At 35.0% G+C, this 16,227-nt stretch overlaps 1 protein-coding gene across 1 annotated transcript; it reads right to left on the reverse strand.

The window, feature by feature from the left end:
- Positions 1 to 4,703: 4,703 nt before the first annotated feature.
- Positions 4,704 to 14,675, reverse strand: LOC116014210 (soluble starch synthase 3, chloroplastic/amyloplastic). Its single transcript, XM_031254217.1, has 16 exons — positions 14,384 to 14,675; positions 13,953 to 14,016; positions 11,950 to 13,836; positions 11,200 to 11,414; positions 10,524 to 10,794; positions 9,807 to 9,982; positions 9,291 to 9,398; positions 8,703 to 8,812; positions 8,406 to 8,511; positions 7,651 to 7,821; positions 7,171 to 7,299; positions 6,764 to 6,946; positions 6,397 to 6,528; positions 6,188 to 6,299; positions 5,775 to 5,898; positions 4,704 to 5,208 (listed from the first exon to the last, which is right to left on the reverse strand). The coding sequence occupies exons 1-16, from the start codon at positions 14,513 to 14,515 to the stop codon at positions 5,079 to 5,081; spliced, it is 4,050 nt and encodes a 1,349-aa protein (XP_031110077.1). The 5' UTR covers positions 14,516 to 14,675; the 3' UTR covers positions 4,704 to 5,078.
- Between the last annotated feature and the right edge of the window lie 1,552 nt (positions 14,676 to 16,227).

The following is a 16,227-nucleotide window of genomic DNA, read 5'->3' on the forward strand; positions in this document are numbered from 1 at the left end:
AAAAAAAAAAAAAAAACAAATTACGTTACTCAAATAGTATATATGTGCAGTGTATGCGTTCTCCATCTATCAATTATATATATATATATATATATATATATATATATATATATATATATATATATATGGTTAGCCGCCGGGCGGCAAAATTCCAAAAATATAGTTGACTGGCTGCTGTTATTTGCCACAATGGGTCCAGAGAGAACAGGCTTGATTTTGTTGTCGAAGACGTTACGCAGAAGATGGGCAAAAATCTTGAAAACATTAAATGGTGATCGTGAACCAATAAGGTGCAATGAGATGATATGAGTTTCTAAAACTCATAAGAGGATTGGAGCATTTTGCCCATCTTTTGAAATTTTATCCGGGACACGAATGAAATTAATCTCCATATGTGATTGAAAATATTAAATGGTGATAACATAATCATATTATGTGGTGTAGGTCTCTTCCAACTTAATTAGAGATCTTGAATTTGTATTCTGAAAAGAGTCTCTTCCAATTTAACCAAAGGCCTCGGGTTTGAGTCTCTTGAAACGTTTCATGCATGCCCATGCAACTACTTTAAAACTTACTAAAGAGTGTTTTGTCACCATTTAAAATTCTACTTGACATGAACATAATTAGTTCCAAAAGTGTTGCAGTATACAATATATGATTACTAGCGGATTGGCTAAGGGAAACCTATTTGAATTTGGATCTATATCTTTTTGATTTAGTAATAATAATAATAATAATAATGAAAATGTAGGTAGATAGGTAAAAAGGTTGGGATTTGGAATTGAAATGCACCTGCCCCTTGTTCCAACCTCATAAATGCATATCGAAAACGCCAGATTTGCTTCTGTGAGCCTTGTTTCATTGCTAGCTAGGTTTTGAGGAGAGGAGTAAATATATCAACCTCTCTTTTGTTGATGGGTTGTTGGCAAAATTTAATGTTTGTTGGCTGCTTCCCCTACTCTACATACCATCCCGACAAGTTTTATGGTTGGTTCAGTCCTATATAAATAACTCAATTTACATTTTTTAAATCTTGTGTAGGAAAATGAATCAAATCAAATTTTTACGTCAACCAAACAGTACAATTATATTGAACCCTTATTATTGGTTGCAACTCCTGTCATAGAGGGTCTAGATTTAGATAGATATTACAATTCAAAGGCGTAGATCTAGACGTTATTTTAGATAGCAATGGTTATCCGTATGTGAGGAAGGAGATTGTGCAAGCTTTTGTCCGTGGCTGTTTTGTTTTTTTTTTATTTTGTAACTTAAAAAAGAACTTGGAATAATCTACTTAAACAGTAAAAACTACGTACACCCTAAATAAGCAATACCTTGATGAATAAGTAGTTTAACGACGCTTTTGTTGTATTTAGTTATATTAGGAGTTCAATTGCATTATTTGTTCAACGTAGATGACTTGTTTGACATGTTTAGTTTCTATATATAATTTTGTTATGAGATAACGAGAAATATAATTCAATTTTAAATAGACAAGATATGAAATGATAGAAAACAACTATGTTTTAATATCCCAAATGAGACATTGTCATAATGTTGGGGCAAGGGTTTCAGTTTTGGGAATTCAACTATCATCGTCCACTATATACTATATATGATTAAACACTATGCTTATTCAATCCGATCTTTTCAACATTTACTTGTAAAGAATCTGACTAATATGATATGATAGCTACCAACGTAACTTCAAATTAAATATTTAAAATAACGATAGGTCACAAGAGTCCATCACAAGTATCCGGCCTCTTGCATAAGACACTTGAATTATTTCATTAATAAAAACCTAGGTGTGTGAGTGCGTATGTATATGTATATGTATGTGTATGTATGTATGTATGTATGTATATGTATATGTATATATATATATATATATATATATATAGAGAGAGAGAGAGAGAGAGATATCAAAGACAAAATCTTTAATGTGTCATACTTCTATGTCTCATCTCAAAAATAAAAATGATAAAGTATTTTAAATTTTAATGATGTCAATGAAAAAAAAAAAAAAAGAAAGAAGAAAAAGTTGGCATGTAATAAAATTATTTCAATTTTTTTTTAATACTAAAAGAAAGAGAGAGGGGGTCAAATTAAAGAGCTTGAAACCTAATTTTCTCCTAACACACACTAGACGGATCAGGTGAGAATCACATGTCCAGTGGAAGAATGAAAACTCTTCGCAGTCGTTCATCGTCCACACACATATAGAATTATAAGCAAGTAAGAACCAACATTAACCTGCGAACTTCTGAAAAATTGTACCACAAGTCCACAACAGCTACATGATTGTACCGCTACGGCTCCTAAACATGCCGGGAGGATCTTGCTGTGCAATTATATAGTAAGTACAGTGCAATCCTTCAAAAGTTCGCACATTAAGATCTCGCATGATTATATAAATATATATATATATATATATATATATATATATATATATATATATATATATATATATAATTCATTCACAACTAAGATATGCCAGCTAGTTCTCCCCCACTGTTTTTATTCTGCATCTTCAATATTTCTTCTAACATTCCTCTTCACTGTCCAGCTATATATAGCTAGCTAGACTCATGCACTACCCCTCCTATATATATTAACTCCACACCTTATATTATTCCCCCATTTCTTCATTTGTTCAACTCAGTTTCTCCCTCGCCGGCCGCCGTTAGTTGGTCACGATCGGTACGTACGTACTTATACGAGATGTTGGTGCGGTTCAATTAGAAAGCCGAGCTCGTAACTACTCGAACTCCGTTATTTGATTGAGCCGTGCCAATATCACGTACTATAACTTATTTTTTCCGTTCATTTTATTCACTTTCATAGCTTCTGCATTCTTCGTCTCCCATGAGATCTCGAATTTGAAAAAATATAGTTATCTTAAATTTTATTATACGAAAATACGGAAGTATTTTATCACTCTTAGAGTCCTATCTGGTCAGAACAAGATTAGTTTATGTGATTATTGTTGTTTTAGTTTAATGTGTGCTATTGTGGAAAGTTGGAGGGACCATTATAGGATAGGATAAGGTTTTGGGATTTAACAAAAGATCAATTAACGTTGTTGTACTCTTATGTTTAGGTGGAAAATTCTATCTTTTGGTTTTATATTTGAATGAATAATTGCTTAGTTTATTCATACTAGAATGGATTTATGTGCTTTTTGACACAAAGTGACATGGTTAGGTATAGTGAAAGGTTGTGACTTGACCATTGTTATTAATAGCCATTAGCCAGAAGCATTATTATATAATTAGCAATTATTGCTAACCAAATTCGAGAATTATTTGGAGTTAACTAAATATATATATCTTTAGTTTGTTTGTTTGGAGAAGTTTAACCTAGTTAATATATGCATTAAGGATTCTAAAAAATGACTTGTTGGGTGTTCCACGGTCGAAAATGGTAGATGGCTCTTCCAGCTAATTGTTGATTTCGAGTAGCCACTCTATTTGACCATTTGATAATATATATAAGAGATAAATAAGAATAAACTTTCTTGTAAAAAGTGGGTATACTAGGCAAAATTACCAAGTGAATCTAATGATATGCATAAGTATACCTAAAAATGTGTGTGCACCTTATGATAGGTAAAAGTGTAACTGGTGAATGAATAAACTTTGTAGTTTTGTGTAGCGCATTTTTAGAATTCACACATTTTTTAGCTATATTTTTACATATTATTATATGTATTTTTGTCCGTATTTTTTTACGGAAAGCTAGGTTATCACTTTAATTAACTGGCATATATATATATATATATATATATATATATATATATATAGACTAACGTTGTTTCCGTGATTCCCGTGAGACCCTTTGTAAATACACACAAACTAATACATGAATGCGCATATGATAGATTGTGTATAAGCATTGCATTCAAAACAATTTATTTTTCAATAATCTCATTGTCTAGGTGGCTGCAAAAGTCAAAATCTTTAAATATAGTCGTTGGTATAATCTCATTTATGTCATATGTACCAGAAGACATAAATATTTACTCATTGCTAGGTAGATTGATGTGCCATTTGTTTTCTTCGCCCATTTCGTGGGCTTTAAGATTTAAATTGAAATGTAGTCTTGAGATGAACATTTGATAATTATGGGATTTGAAATTAGACCTAGCAATTTGTGTAAATGGACTGACATGATAACGACACAAACACAATAAAGTTAAAGATAGATATGACTGGCTAAAGTTAACAAATTAGTATATAGTTATTAGATATAAGAAAATTACGATATATACCATATTGTAATCTTAAATAACAATATCACTATTAAATGGAAGATAAGTGAGAATATGTTAACTATATTGAGAATATGTCAACATCTGTAAAACGATCTCGCAAAGAATCACCCCAAAAAAGTGTTAAAGAACATGCTTCTTATACGATGTTAGAATATGAATTGTGCCTCTAGGGCATTGGTTTAGTAAATGAGAAATTTCATTTAAAGACTTCTAACAATAAGTTGAGGTGCAATTCCTGCCATGAACATTGAGACTTTGGATTTATGCTAGACTCTTGTGTGCAAAAATGCATAATTTTGTGTTAAGTCTCAAAATTAGATTGACTCAATTTACCCTGAAAGACGGATTCATAAGCATCCTAGAAAAATAGGATAAACATGATGGTCTGATCTGATAATGTCTGGAATCTGGATGTTGTAGCACCAAATTAAAACAAACATTTGTCACATTCCTCACTTCAATTTCCCAGTTGATTCTTTTGAATGAGATCTAAGAAGCAGAAAACTAATGAAATGTTTCATTATTACTGAACTATCTTACATGCTGCAGAAAAGAAAAAAAAAAAAAGATGGGCAAAATTGTGCAAGACTCTTTGGCTGTACCCTATTATTCTGGAGGGGGTAGAAATGTGAAAGGCTATATAGCATTATATAGAGACATCATTCTGCTTCTGAATTAGCAGTGGTCCTGTACATGGTTGCAGAACGAACGAGGTTTCTCCGCCATTTTCTACGGCCCGGGACATCCTTGAGCCTCTCGCTTTCATTTGCTATGGCCCGGGACATCCTTGAACCCCTCGCTTTCATTTCCGAGCTGCATGGTAAAGTTCCAAGTAATCAAGAGCCGGGCGATTCCAAGACCAATCCTGCTCCATAACCTTCTTGCATAGTGAATTGAACCAATCCCGAGTATCATACCAAGCAGTGATTGCTCTGCAACATACAACCCTCGATGAGTTCTTGAACAAGAAACCAATCTATGGGTGGTAGACTGGTAGTGTGTGCAAGATTCTGTGTCACTATATAGAGGGAGAGACTGGATGCAAGGAGGGAAAGTCTATAATGTTGATCGGGTACAAGTATGCATACTTTTGGAGTTGTACCGGATATTGTCAACTCGTTTAGGTAACGAGGGAAACCCCCAATCATTAGGTGTGCACTGAGTAAACCTGCCTTGTGAGTTGAGACCCTAACAGGCAAACGACCACAAGGAGATAAACCAGTCTAGGTTGTCCATAACTGACCGACTCAAACCAAGAAAACCAATAGGCCGTTGCCGTTCCCATTGGAAGTCGAACTTGTAACCTTGTGGTTACCAAGTCAACAGTTCAACCAACTTGGCTAGGGTTGCCCCCGATATTGTCAAACTCTTGTTCCCACGTTATATGGTAAAATCTCAAAAGCATATCTAGTTGTACCCGGTGCAAAATCGTTAACTCTATGGTTTCTTCTAACGTCATAGATGGCAAAACCTTGACAGACATAAGCCATATACTTACCTATTGAGTGCATAATCAACTCCGGCAGCATCTGCTCCATCAAAGCTGAATCCATTTGGTTCAATACCGCTAGCTCGAGCTCTCTCTTTGTCGTGGTCAACATCAAATACAGTATCGTAAAGTCCTGGAGTACAGAACACACAAAGGTTATAGTAGCATAACTTGAAAGTCGAATAAATTGAGGGAATAACCAAACGAAAAGCTAAAAAACGACACAGCCTCTTAAAAGTTTCTCAACAGAATCCATTATCCTTTCATTCATAGGTCTCATATTACTCTTTTACTCTGTATAGTTTATGCTTTCTACTACCCCCGAAGATTTTTTTTTTATTATAAATTCTCATCGTTTGTGGGTGGAGAACATACTTTTATAAGCATAATTGAAATGAAAAATCATTCATCTACATACTGACCTCCAGTTTTACGAACAACAGGTATTGAACCATATCTCATTGCTACGAGCTGAGTTAGTCCGCATGGCTCAAATATTGACGGGACTAGAATGAAATCTGCACCAGCATATATCTGCAATCGCGTGCATAATAACGGATTAGTAAGTAGAAATGCAGGCAACATATTTATGTAAAGAACAAGGTAGGTCATAGTTCCCGAGGGAGAATACCAGGTGAGAAAGAGGCTCATCGTATGTTAGACAGAGACGTGCCCGGCCATGAAATGCTGAATGCATATGGTTTGCCAAATCAACAAACTCATTTTGAATGCGAGGGTCGGGGGCCGAACCTAGCAAGACAACCTGTCATAGCAATCTTCATAAGCACGGGACATCGAAGACCTAATGCTTGCTGATTTCTAAAAGTAAACAATTTAACTTCCCAAAGTAAAACTAACAACTATTACACAGTAAATTCTTGTCCTTCATTATCAAACAATTCGGTTTTGAACGATGCTAAACATAAGAGAAGATGTTTGGCAATTGCCCATCGGAGAAAGGAGAAGAGTGAGGAGAAATTAAGAAAAAACGGGACTACCTGTCCATCACGTTCTAACGTGCGAGATAGGGCGTGTTTAATGAGGTGGATTCCTTTCTGGTGCGTTAGACGAGTAATAATTCCTACCAAAGGACGATCATCCTTTTTCAGCCCAAGTCTCTGCTGTAAAGCTTCCTTTGCGGCCCGTTTGCCTTCGACCACATTCTCCGAGGTATACGAAATCTGCATTGGCAAGTTATGCGTAAGTGTCAAGAGTATCGAATGAAAAAGACGATGAATCAATTCAATCCTACGATATAAAAGCTTTAAGAAGAAAACGAAGTTGAAGCCGTGGATTAAGACAACGAATCACGCAGCAACTTCAGCACGAGAAAACAAAACCAGCATCAATTTCATTCAACGAAGCTGAACGGAAGCAAAAATCAAGCAAGATGTGGATTAGTTACCGGGATGAACTTATCATTGTACGGATCCCAGATGTCAGGGTCAATCCCATTAAGTATACCATGAAACTTGTAAAGATGAGGGGCAATGACGGGGTTTCCAGATACTTCCTTTGAATAATTGGGTGATACCTACAAATTTGAACACGAGAACGTATAAACTTTAGACCTTACGGGATATGTAAGAATGGAATATAATCTTCATATTCAGTAATCAACCAAAATTCCCGCTCAAAGAGAAAAGAAGCATTGGGCTTATTAGAAATGATTTCATCTCTACACGTAAGCCAATCTGATAAGTGATGTAACTGATTTTATATCCTTTACTTCTTGTTACGATTTCAAGGAAAGAAGCTTGTATATATCTTTTAACAATCTCCATGCAAGGGTTGTATACCTATATATATAGGTAACTACACAAGTCCACGGAGCTACATCCACAAAATCAAAGCCATAATAAATTGCTCGAGATGAAGCACTTACAGTGGTAGCTTTGTCCGAATATTGCATTGCTTTTGCGATGAAATGTGCACCGAATTCAAGGTTGTGAATTGTGAAAACAGCACGAGCTTTGCTAAGACCATAATGCCTGTATTGTTCCTTAAACAACCACGCAACTGGAGCGCTAGACCAATCATGGCAATGAATAATATCCTTCCAAAAAGAAGGCAACAATGAATACTCTTTTTTCGAACTAGCTATGAGAAAGAAATATGAAAACGGGATAAAACAAGCTGAAATTGCTATTTATATTTCGACCAATTTCTTTCCGACAATGCAAGTGAAAACATATGTTCTCTCGTAAGCATTTACAACTCGTCAACTCTCAACGCTAAAAGAAGCCACAGAGATAATAGCCATGCAAAGAAAACACGTTCAAAGCACCACTCTCAAAACCAATTAATTTCAACATGAAAATGGACGAAATCAACAGTAGTTTTGAAGGATTGACGGAATCTAAGATCAATTGTCTTGTTTAATACGTGCCCCTATGTAGGATCTTTTAGAAAAAGCATAATCAAGCAACATATAACGGCACTATAAAAAATTCCAGCCTAAGAGTGAAATGTCAATAAATAGTAACATCATCCTCCCGATGTCAATTTCCTTCCACTAGGTTAAATATATATCACAGGAAATAAACAATGAAAAAAAATAAAATTAAACAGTACTCTTGCATAAGGCCGAGAATTTGTCAAGAATGTATAAGATCATATCTCATGTAAATATAAACGTACTGGATGGAATCCACCCTGCTGTAGAAACTCCAGAGCAGCATGACAAAAGAAGCCAAATCTCTCGGTGTCATTGTTAGAGCCATATATGCATCCTTTCCAAAAGAACCTGCCGGGATAATGGTAAAGAATTAACCTCAGCGACTAATCTTTTCGGCACATTCACTAAAGATAAAATAATAATCAAAGGAAAGGGGAAAAAATTTAGACACAAAATTAAAAAACGAAAAGAAAACTCAAGTAAGAAAAAGACCTAATTTAAAGAGCTAGATGCATAGTTTTCAGCTTATATAAGCATACCCATTTTGCGGCTCCAAAAAGTACACCGAGAGGCCTTCAACTTTCCCAAACCAAACTTTTACTTCAGTTCCACCCCAAGAGTAGCTTTTGTGAAACTGTAAGTCCTTAACCTATCCCAATACACATATATATGGACATATGGTAGAATATGAATGAGAATCATGAATACAGTTGTTGTAAACATAATAAAAGATGATACGGGAATAAAGTATTCTAGTATTTACTGAAGGAAAACTCATTTCCTAAAAGAAAAAAGCAAGTCCTCACGAAGCTTAAGGTACATAAACGTTACATAAAACAAAATATCAAAATAAGGAAGTAATGCCGGCAAAAAAACGTTGTGACAGACTGACAGGGGAGTAAAGGATGGAGGACCAAGTTGCTAATTAGTACATTATACGTTAACTAGATCATAAAAATAAGTCCCAAAATAGCAACGCTTGCAATTCTCCGGGAGATCACATCTTGAGCGATTAAAGATACATTGCAAATAACGTGTCAATAGATTATTATATTACCATTCAAATCTGTGCAAATAAGTGAAATAACCACGAGGAAACTTGGTTAAAGAAATAGATTGAAGCTTACATTAGTTAAGTTCATACAGTCGTACTTGGGAAGGATGATGTCCACAATGTGGTTTAAATCCTGAATAGCACGGGAAAGACTAGTGACAACATCACCAAGGCCTCCCACCTGCAAACAACGGAAGAGATAATGAACGTGCTTTTAGTAGTTACTGACATAACGAATACTTAAATTAAGTTACAATGACAAAAGCCACAAGTTGTGTACAGCTTATGGTTGATTCAATATTTCAGCTTAGCATTTCAAGGGATGCTCTCTGCTCTAACATTATTTGATTTTCAGTCCAAGTATTAAAATCACAGCATGCATTGCAAGCAAAAATTTTGACTAACATAAACATTTGGAAAGAGCAAAGAGAATAATGAGCAACAATGCATTAAAAAAAAGAAGTATAGTACTCCATATATAATGCTGTCTTGAAAATATGAAAAACACTTATGAATTGTACTAAGACAGATAAAAAATCCCAGTGAAAAAAATTGGATAGTTGAACGTAAAGGAGTTACCAAAGGATACCTTTGCAATGGGAGCCATTTCAACCGCAATATGCACAATGTGCATTGGAGGTTCTTTTGCAATTGCACCAGACACGGGTATGTGATAGTCCATGTTATTCTTGTTGTCAAAAATTCCTCCATTTTCTTTCTCGGAGAATACAAAGTCCATCACATATGCATCCAATGGAACCTTGACTGTGACATCCAATGGAAGAGAGGGGAAGGGCGGAAAGAGGGGAGAGAGCAAGTTTATTTAGCACAAGGTCTGTTCAGATATCATTATAAGCTCGTTCGTATCTAGAGAGTTAACGCAATAACACTTCAAAAAACTTTGAAAATATTCACAAAATCTATACCTTAGGAAAAGGTGACCAAAACAAGTTCAATTTTATTAACTCTTCATTGTAATTCTCAAGAAGTCATGACTAGATACATATACATGACTTGATTAACGGGGAAAAGTATCCTGAAAGATATATTCCGCTAATGCTGCAAATTAGTTCTAGAAAATTTAGATTTCTTTTCCTTTGATATGATGAACAACTCAGAATATCTCCACGACTCCATGTTTCATGATTATGAGTAAGGCTTACACAAGTGTAGTTAAGTATCTTTTGTTTCATAATAGAGAAATATTTGCAAGCTTGCAAAGCTTTAAAGATTTAACATTGAGCACAAATTCTGAAAATCTACACATACAAAAATGGTCTTAATTGTTAAAATATGTAAGCCTTACCAGTTGCCTTAACATGTGAACTGTTTTCGGCGGGCAACATTTTTTGAGGTGGCAGTGGGCCCAAGCGGTGAGTCCAACGATTAAATGAGCATCTGAACCAGATTTCAGGTTTCCCATTTAGGACTGTATTAGCAGGATTATAGTAAACTGTGACTGTACTTCCAGCTTGGACATCAAGAGGCTCAGTATATACTATGTGTTTCTGAGATAACAAAAATGATTTCATAGTCCTTTCCTTCGTCTCAGCCTTAATACGTGCTGTTCTTTCAGCCTGCATATGGAAAATCACAAAACATTGAAAACAAGCACGGACATAACAACTAGCAATTCCGGTGGATTGTTAGTGGGGACAATTGGCTCCTCTAACTTTCTAATATTATGCATTATATATGCAGAAATTTTACCAATTAAACACTTTTTTTGAAAACTACCAATTAAACACTTAAACTGACCAAATGGCACTTAAAAATAGTTAAACCAATCCACAGTAGAAAACTACAAACTTTATCAAGAAATGCTGAAATATGTCCCTTGTTAAACCAAAGAAGAGGGAACAATGTGCCTAGTTTGAACAACAGAGCCATGATTCTTGCAAGTAGCTTGGAAAGTAATTAATTGTATTCACATATATGGTACAAGTAATATTTTGAAATATGTTACTTGATAAAATACTGACCTTAGCACGCATTGCCTCTTCTCTTAACCTTCTCTCATGCTGAAGTCTCTTATATATTTGATGTTCTTCCTCAACCCAAAACAAGTCTTCTGGAATATTTTCTGGGACAACGGCATGAAAGTCCTGCCGAAGATTGTTATCATAAACAATTGCCTTCCCAGGTGGCCCATCAGCAAAGACCCAATCCAAGATGAGTGCTCGATCAGGAACAACAACTAAAGAGAAATTTTATATAAAAAAATTATTTAAAGGACTTCTGCAAAACAACTTGGAAGAAGAAATGGATGACAACTAAAAAAACAGAAGTGTTGACTCAACTAAAAGTTATAGCTTCAAAAAATAATGTGCAACTTTAAAGAGAAAACTATACCATTAGCTGTGTAACATGTCCTACAAGTTGGAAAGACCAGAGCAAATTTCACAAGGCAATAAGACTGTATTTCTCAAATGGAAGAAGCACATTCATGGTTATGATACCAATATACCATGACTTGCTAAAATGTGGATCGACTTAGAATACAAAATAAGAGCTTAAAAAGTAGGACTTATATCATGAATGACTATTTGGTGTGGTTTATAACAATGTTGATGATTCATAATTTTTCCAAGACTCAAGCAACTAAAGCCCCAACACTGGGGATCCATCACAGCATCACACATCTGTATTTGTCAAGTGACTAATAGTTCTTACTCAAGCAAAAGTTCATAAACATAAACACGCTGAAAGTTTAAGAAGATTAATATACACACCGTCAGCATACCACCAGTCACCATCCTTGTTCTTGGATTTGGAAAGCTTTGCAATGATAGACAAACCATGCCTCCAATTATTATGTCCTCCATGAATCCATATTTCCATAGCACGGGAAAGTGGACCTGAACTATTGTTATAGTACAATCTAACCTTGTCCTCACTTTTGAATTCTTTGGGCTCTATATACCAGTTGTCAGCAACAGACTTTGAAGCCTTATCAATTGCTGCTTGCAAAATTTTCCGTGTCTTTGCAACCTCTTCTCTTGCCTGTGCTCTATCGGCTTCACTTGCAGCTTTCTCTGCTTCTATTCTTCTCTTTTCTTCTGCTTCCCTTTCTCTTTGAGCTTGTTCCTTAGCAATTCTTTCCAGCTCCCTCTGTTTCTCCTCAAGCAAGAAATTTTCAAAGTCCAAAGCATCCATACCATCTTTTACAGTTATAGAGAAGTCATTCATATTATTGTTATCATAGACATCTTTTCCATTGAAAAACACAAAGTCAATCTTGTATGCTTCCTTGGGAACATGAAGCCTGCAAGACCACCAATCCCCATTTAAATTAGTCTTGCTAAGGTTCATGGTAAAAGATCTCCAACGCCAGTCATTAAATCCTCCCATGATCAATACATCAGGCTCATTCAACAAAGTGGAGAGACTTCTGTTAAGAAATATTTCTACATCTTCATCGGGTTTTACCTCCTCAGGATAACAGAATAATTTGTTCCCTTGCAAGAAGTTTTCCTCAGCAAGCCTTTCTATAGCCTGTCTACGTAAATTTTCTTCCATCTCTAGCTTCAACTTTAAAGAATAATCTTCCTCCTCTTTACCATCATCAATATCACTGTTTTCAATTTCTCCTATAACAATAGTCTCTGTGGTTTCTAATTGCCTATCTCCTTCAACAGTCCTGACTGCAGCATCTCGAGCATCACTCACTGTACTCAACACTTTTTGTGACAGATTTTCCTCATTGTCTTCATCTTTACCATCATCAATATCACTGTTTTCAATTTCTCCTACAACAATAGTCTCCGTAGTTTCTAATTGCCTATCTCCTTCAACAGTCCCGACTGCAGCATCACTCACTGTACTCAACGCTTTTTGTGACAGATTTTCCTCATTGTCTTCATCTTTACCATCATCAATATCACTGTTTTCAATTTCTCCTACAACAATAGTCTCTGTAGTTTCTAATTGCCTATCTCCTTCAACAGCCCCGACTGCAGCATCTCGAGCATCACTCACTGTACTCAACGCTTTTTGTGACAGATTTTTCTCATTGTCTTCATCTTGCACTTCATCACTTCTGATAATATCCACCTGAGCCTCCTCCGAATCTATCTCATTCAGAACATCAGTTTCCAAGACTGTTTCTGCAATAGCAATTTCCTGGAAATTGTTGAACTCCAAACTTTCTTTCTCTTTTATGTAGTCTGCCTTGTCATCGCTTAATGGCATTTCTCCTAACTCAACTCTATCTAAAACAACCGGAGCATCATCTCCGGTTACTCTTTTCACTTCACTCGACTTTATATCATTATTTACAACTTTGCTGCCTACTCCATTACTTGCAAATTGACTATTATCAGGAACAGCTTGTGGAATTCTGCCCGAGTCACCGGCATCCTTACTTTGACCTTCACTTTCCTCTACTTCTTCAACTCCTTGAATTTCATTTTCAATGTCATCAATTTTGACCTCAATCTTTTTCTGGGAGGGAACTTCAGATTCTTTGGATGGTGAAGTTTGTTCATTATCTTTTTCCTTGATGTTCTTCTGATCCCTTCTCTGGCTACTTGTTCCGGTTGCTGTTCTGGATGAAAATCCCTTAGGAGAAGAGCCTTGACTCTTTGGAGTAGAAACTTTTCTCTTCCTTCTTGGAAAATCTTTCAAAACAAAAAAGTTGCCAACTTACTTTAAGGAAAACAATAATAATAAAAAAAAAGGGATGGATTTGCTACTTTTATTACATTAGAAACTTTATCAAACAAAAGTAACCAACCTGCACTTGCACTGATATGATGTAGAAACCCTCCCACCACTTGAACTTTGTTCTGAGAAGAAGACTGCATGAAATGCAGAAATAAAAATGAGAAAAAGTTTTATAGACAAAATCTTTGTTGTAAAAGGTGAGTGCCAAAATCCACTTTTAGCAGTTAGAATCACTAGAAAGGTGTTGAAAAGACTCCTACCCAGATTGTAATTCCAAGCAATTGATTCTATTATACCCAAAAAGAAATTTGCCAAGGAATTTCAATCACAGATTCAAAATTGAATCAAACAGAGCAATAATTCCAAAATTTGAGTATTATCTAAAAGAAACACAGGCAATCAGAAAATGGGCATGATCAGGGAATACATGTATAGATACACACATTACACACACAGAGGTATGGAAAATATCAATGAGAAGAAGAAGGAGGAGAAAATTACATGCGCTGATAGACTGGTGGTTCCATGAGGGAAGAACCCAAAGAAAGGCGGTTTAATCTTGAACTGGGTTGCAGTGCCACTGAGGGTTGTTCTTGAGCTCAGAGGCTTGTGAAATGGCAAGGGAACCTCCATGGCTTCGCTTACCCAGAACCAAAAAAAAAAAAAAAAAAAAAAAACAAAAAACAAAAACGCTGAAAAGTTTTCTCCTTTTTGATCTTTTATTCTGCCATTCACCACAAAATCAACCCAAACATCATGTGATCTCAGCCCACCGCATTCCCCTCTCTCCCCTCTCTCTCCCTCTCCTTGAATATATGTGTGTTTATCTAGAGCATTTAATTTAATTATAGAAAAACTACATATTTTTCTCCAATTATACTTGTGGTATAAATTTAATCTTAGAGTTATATACATAATCATCTTTAATTTTAAAAAATAATTACACTTTTCATCCATAAATTATAATGTAATTGTATAATTTATCCATAAGTGCTCATCATGCTCACTTTTCATCCATAAGTTATTATCGGCGTTACACTTTCGTCTTTTCATATCGAACTTTTGTCATTGAGTTATACTAAAATTGTAAATTTCACCCCTAATGTTTTATTAATAAAGGGACGAAAAGTACAACGTCAATAATAACTTAGGGGCGAAAATTGAGTATGACCAACACTGAGCGAAATTCTATAATTATCTTATATCATCTTAGAGACGAAAATTGTAATTTTTCTTTAATTTTATGTTATGTATAATGTAACGAATTTAGTCTTTTAAATAACTAAATTTATTATTTAGTGACTTAATTCGCTATTTTATTAAGTGACATATCAATAATGTAAATAGTTTTGAGGGACTAAAATTACCCATTTCCACATAATTTAAAGATTAAATTTATATCAAGGATATAACTAAAAGATAAAATATAATTTTTAAAAATGATTATTACTTTTTTCAAGAAAAGATATAGGGAGTATATGAGAAGAAGAAAATGAGGTGCACAGTGTCCTATAAATCTTAAAAAATTCCTCCGTAAACTGGCAATCACAATCACGATTCCCAACCGTCAGAGCCATGAGGTGTGTGCTCTTGAGCGAAACAAGTTGTAGTGTGCTGAGGTGTATGTATGTGGAATTAACGGCTGATATTTTGTGGTGGGTTGACACGTCATCAGACTCCAACATTTCCCAACTTTTATTTTATGTATTTTATATTTTGGTTGGGAGTGATAGATCGGGCATCCCCTGAATAAGAAGACAAGAGGGGTAGGGAAAGGTGATGGGTGAGGCTTCAATTCATTTGGATTTTTACACAATAAATGAATATCATATTAGAGTGTATAATAGATATTTATATATGGAAATGTATAGTTTTAAAAAAGCAATAATACAACCAGATATTTAATAATAAAGAATAATGCTAAGCACCCATACTAAAATTTTCTTTTACCAATTTCCCCTCTTAATGAGACACCATTAGATTATTAATTTAGTACTCCGTATTTAATTAAAAATATAGGATGGCAATGACATTGTGGTCTAGGGGCACCCGGTTACACCCCATGTGGAAGGGGTTGGGTTTGAGCTTCAGTGGATGCGTTGTTATCTCTTTGTACTTTAGTAGGTTGAGGAAGTAAAGTAAAAAAGTTGAATTTCCAACTTCAATGGTTGATATGAGGAAATATACTCAAAGTAAGGTCTGTTAATTCACCAGTGATTTATGAAACTAATTTTTTTTTCTTTTTAAATTCGGAGTGGTAGAGCATCCGAGCATCCTTAACATAAAATAAAACACTGCTTTGACATTAAAAAAAAAAAAAAAAAAAAAAAAAAAAAAAAAAAAAA

The sequence above is a fragment of the Ipomoea triloba genome, chromosome 1 (assembly GCF_003576645.1).
Source record: "Ipomoea triloba cultivar NCNSP0323 chromosome 1, ASM357664v1".
Taxonomy (NCBI): domain Eukaryota; kingdom Viridiplantae; phylum Streptophyta; class Magnoliopsida; order Solanales; family Convolvulaceae; genus Ipomoea; species Ipomoea triloba.

Coding starts and splice junctions, on each gene's coding strand:
- LOC116014210 (XM_031254217.1), bottom strand. CDS start 14,515: ATGGAGGTTCCCTTGCCATTTCACAAGCCTCTGAGCTCAAGAACAACC. Junction 14,017..14,383: donor CCACCAGTCTATCAGCGCAT/GTAATTTTCTCC, acceptor CATTTCATGCAG/TCTTCTTCTCAGAACAAAGT. Junction 7,300..7,650: donor ATTCGGACAAAGCTACCACT/GTAAGTGCTTCA, acceptor TCAAATTTGTAG/GTATCACCCAATTATTCAAA.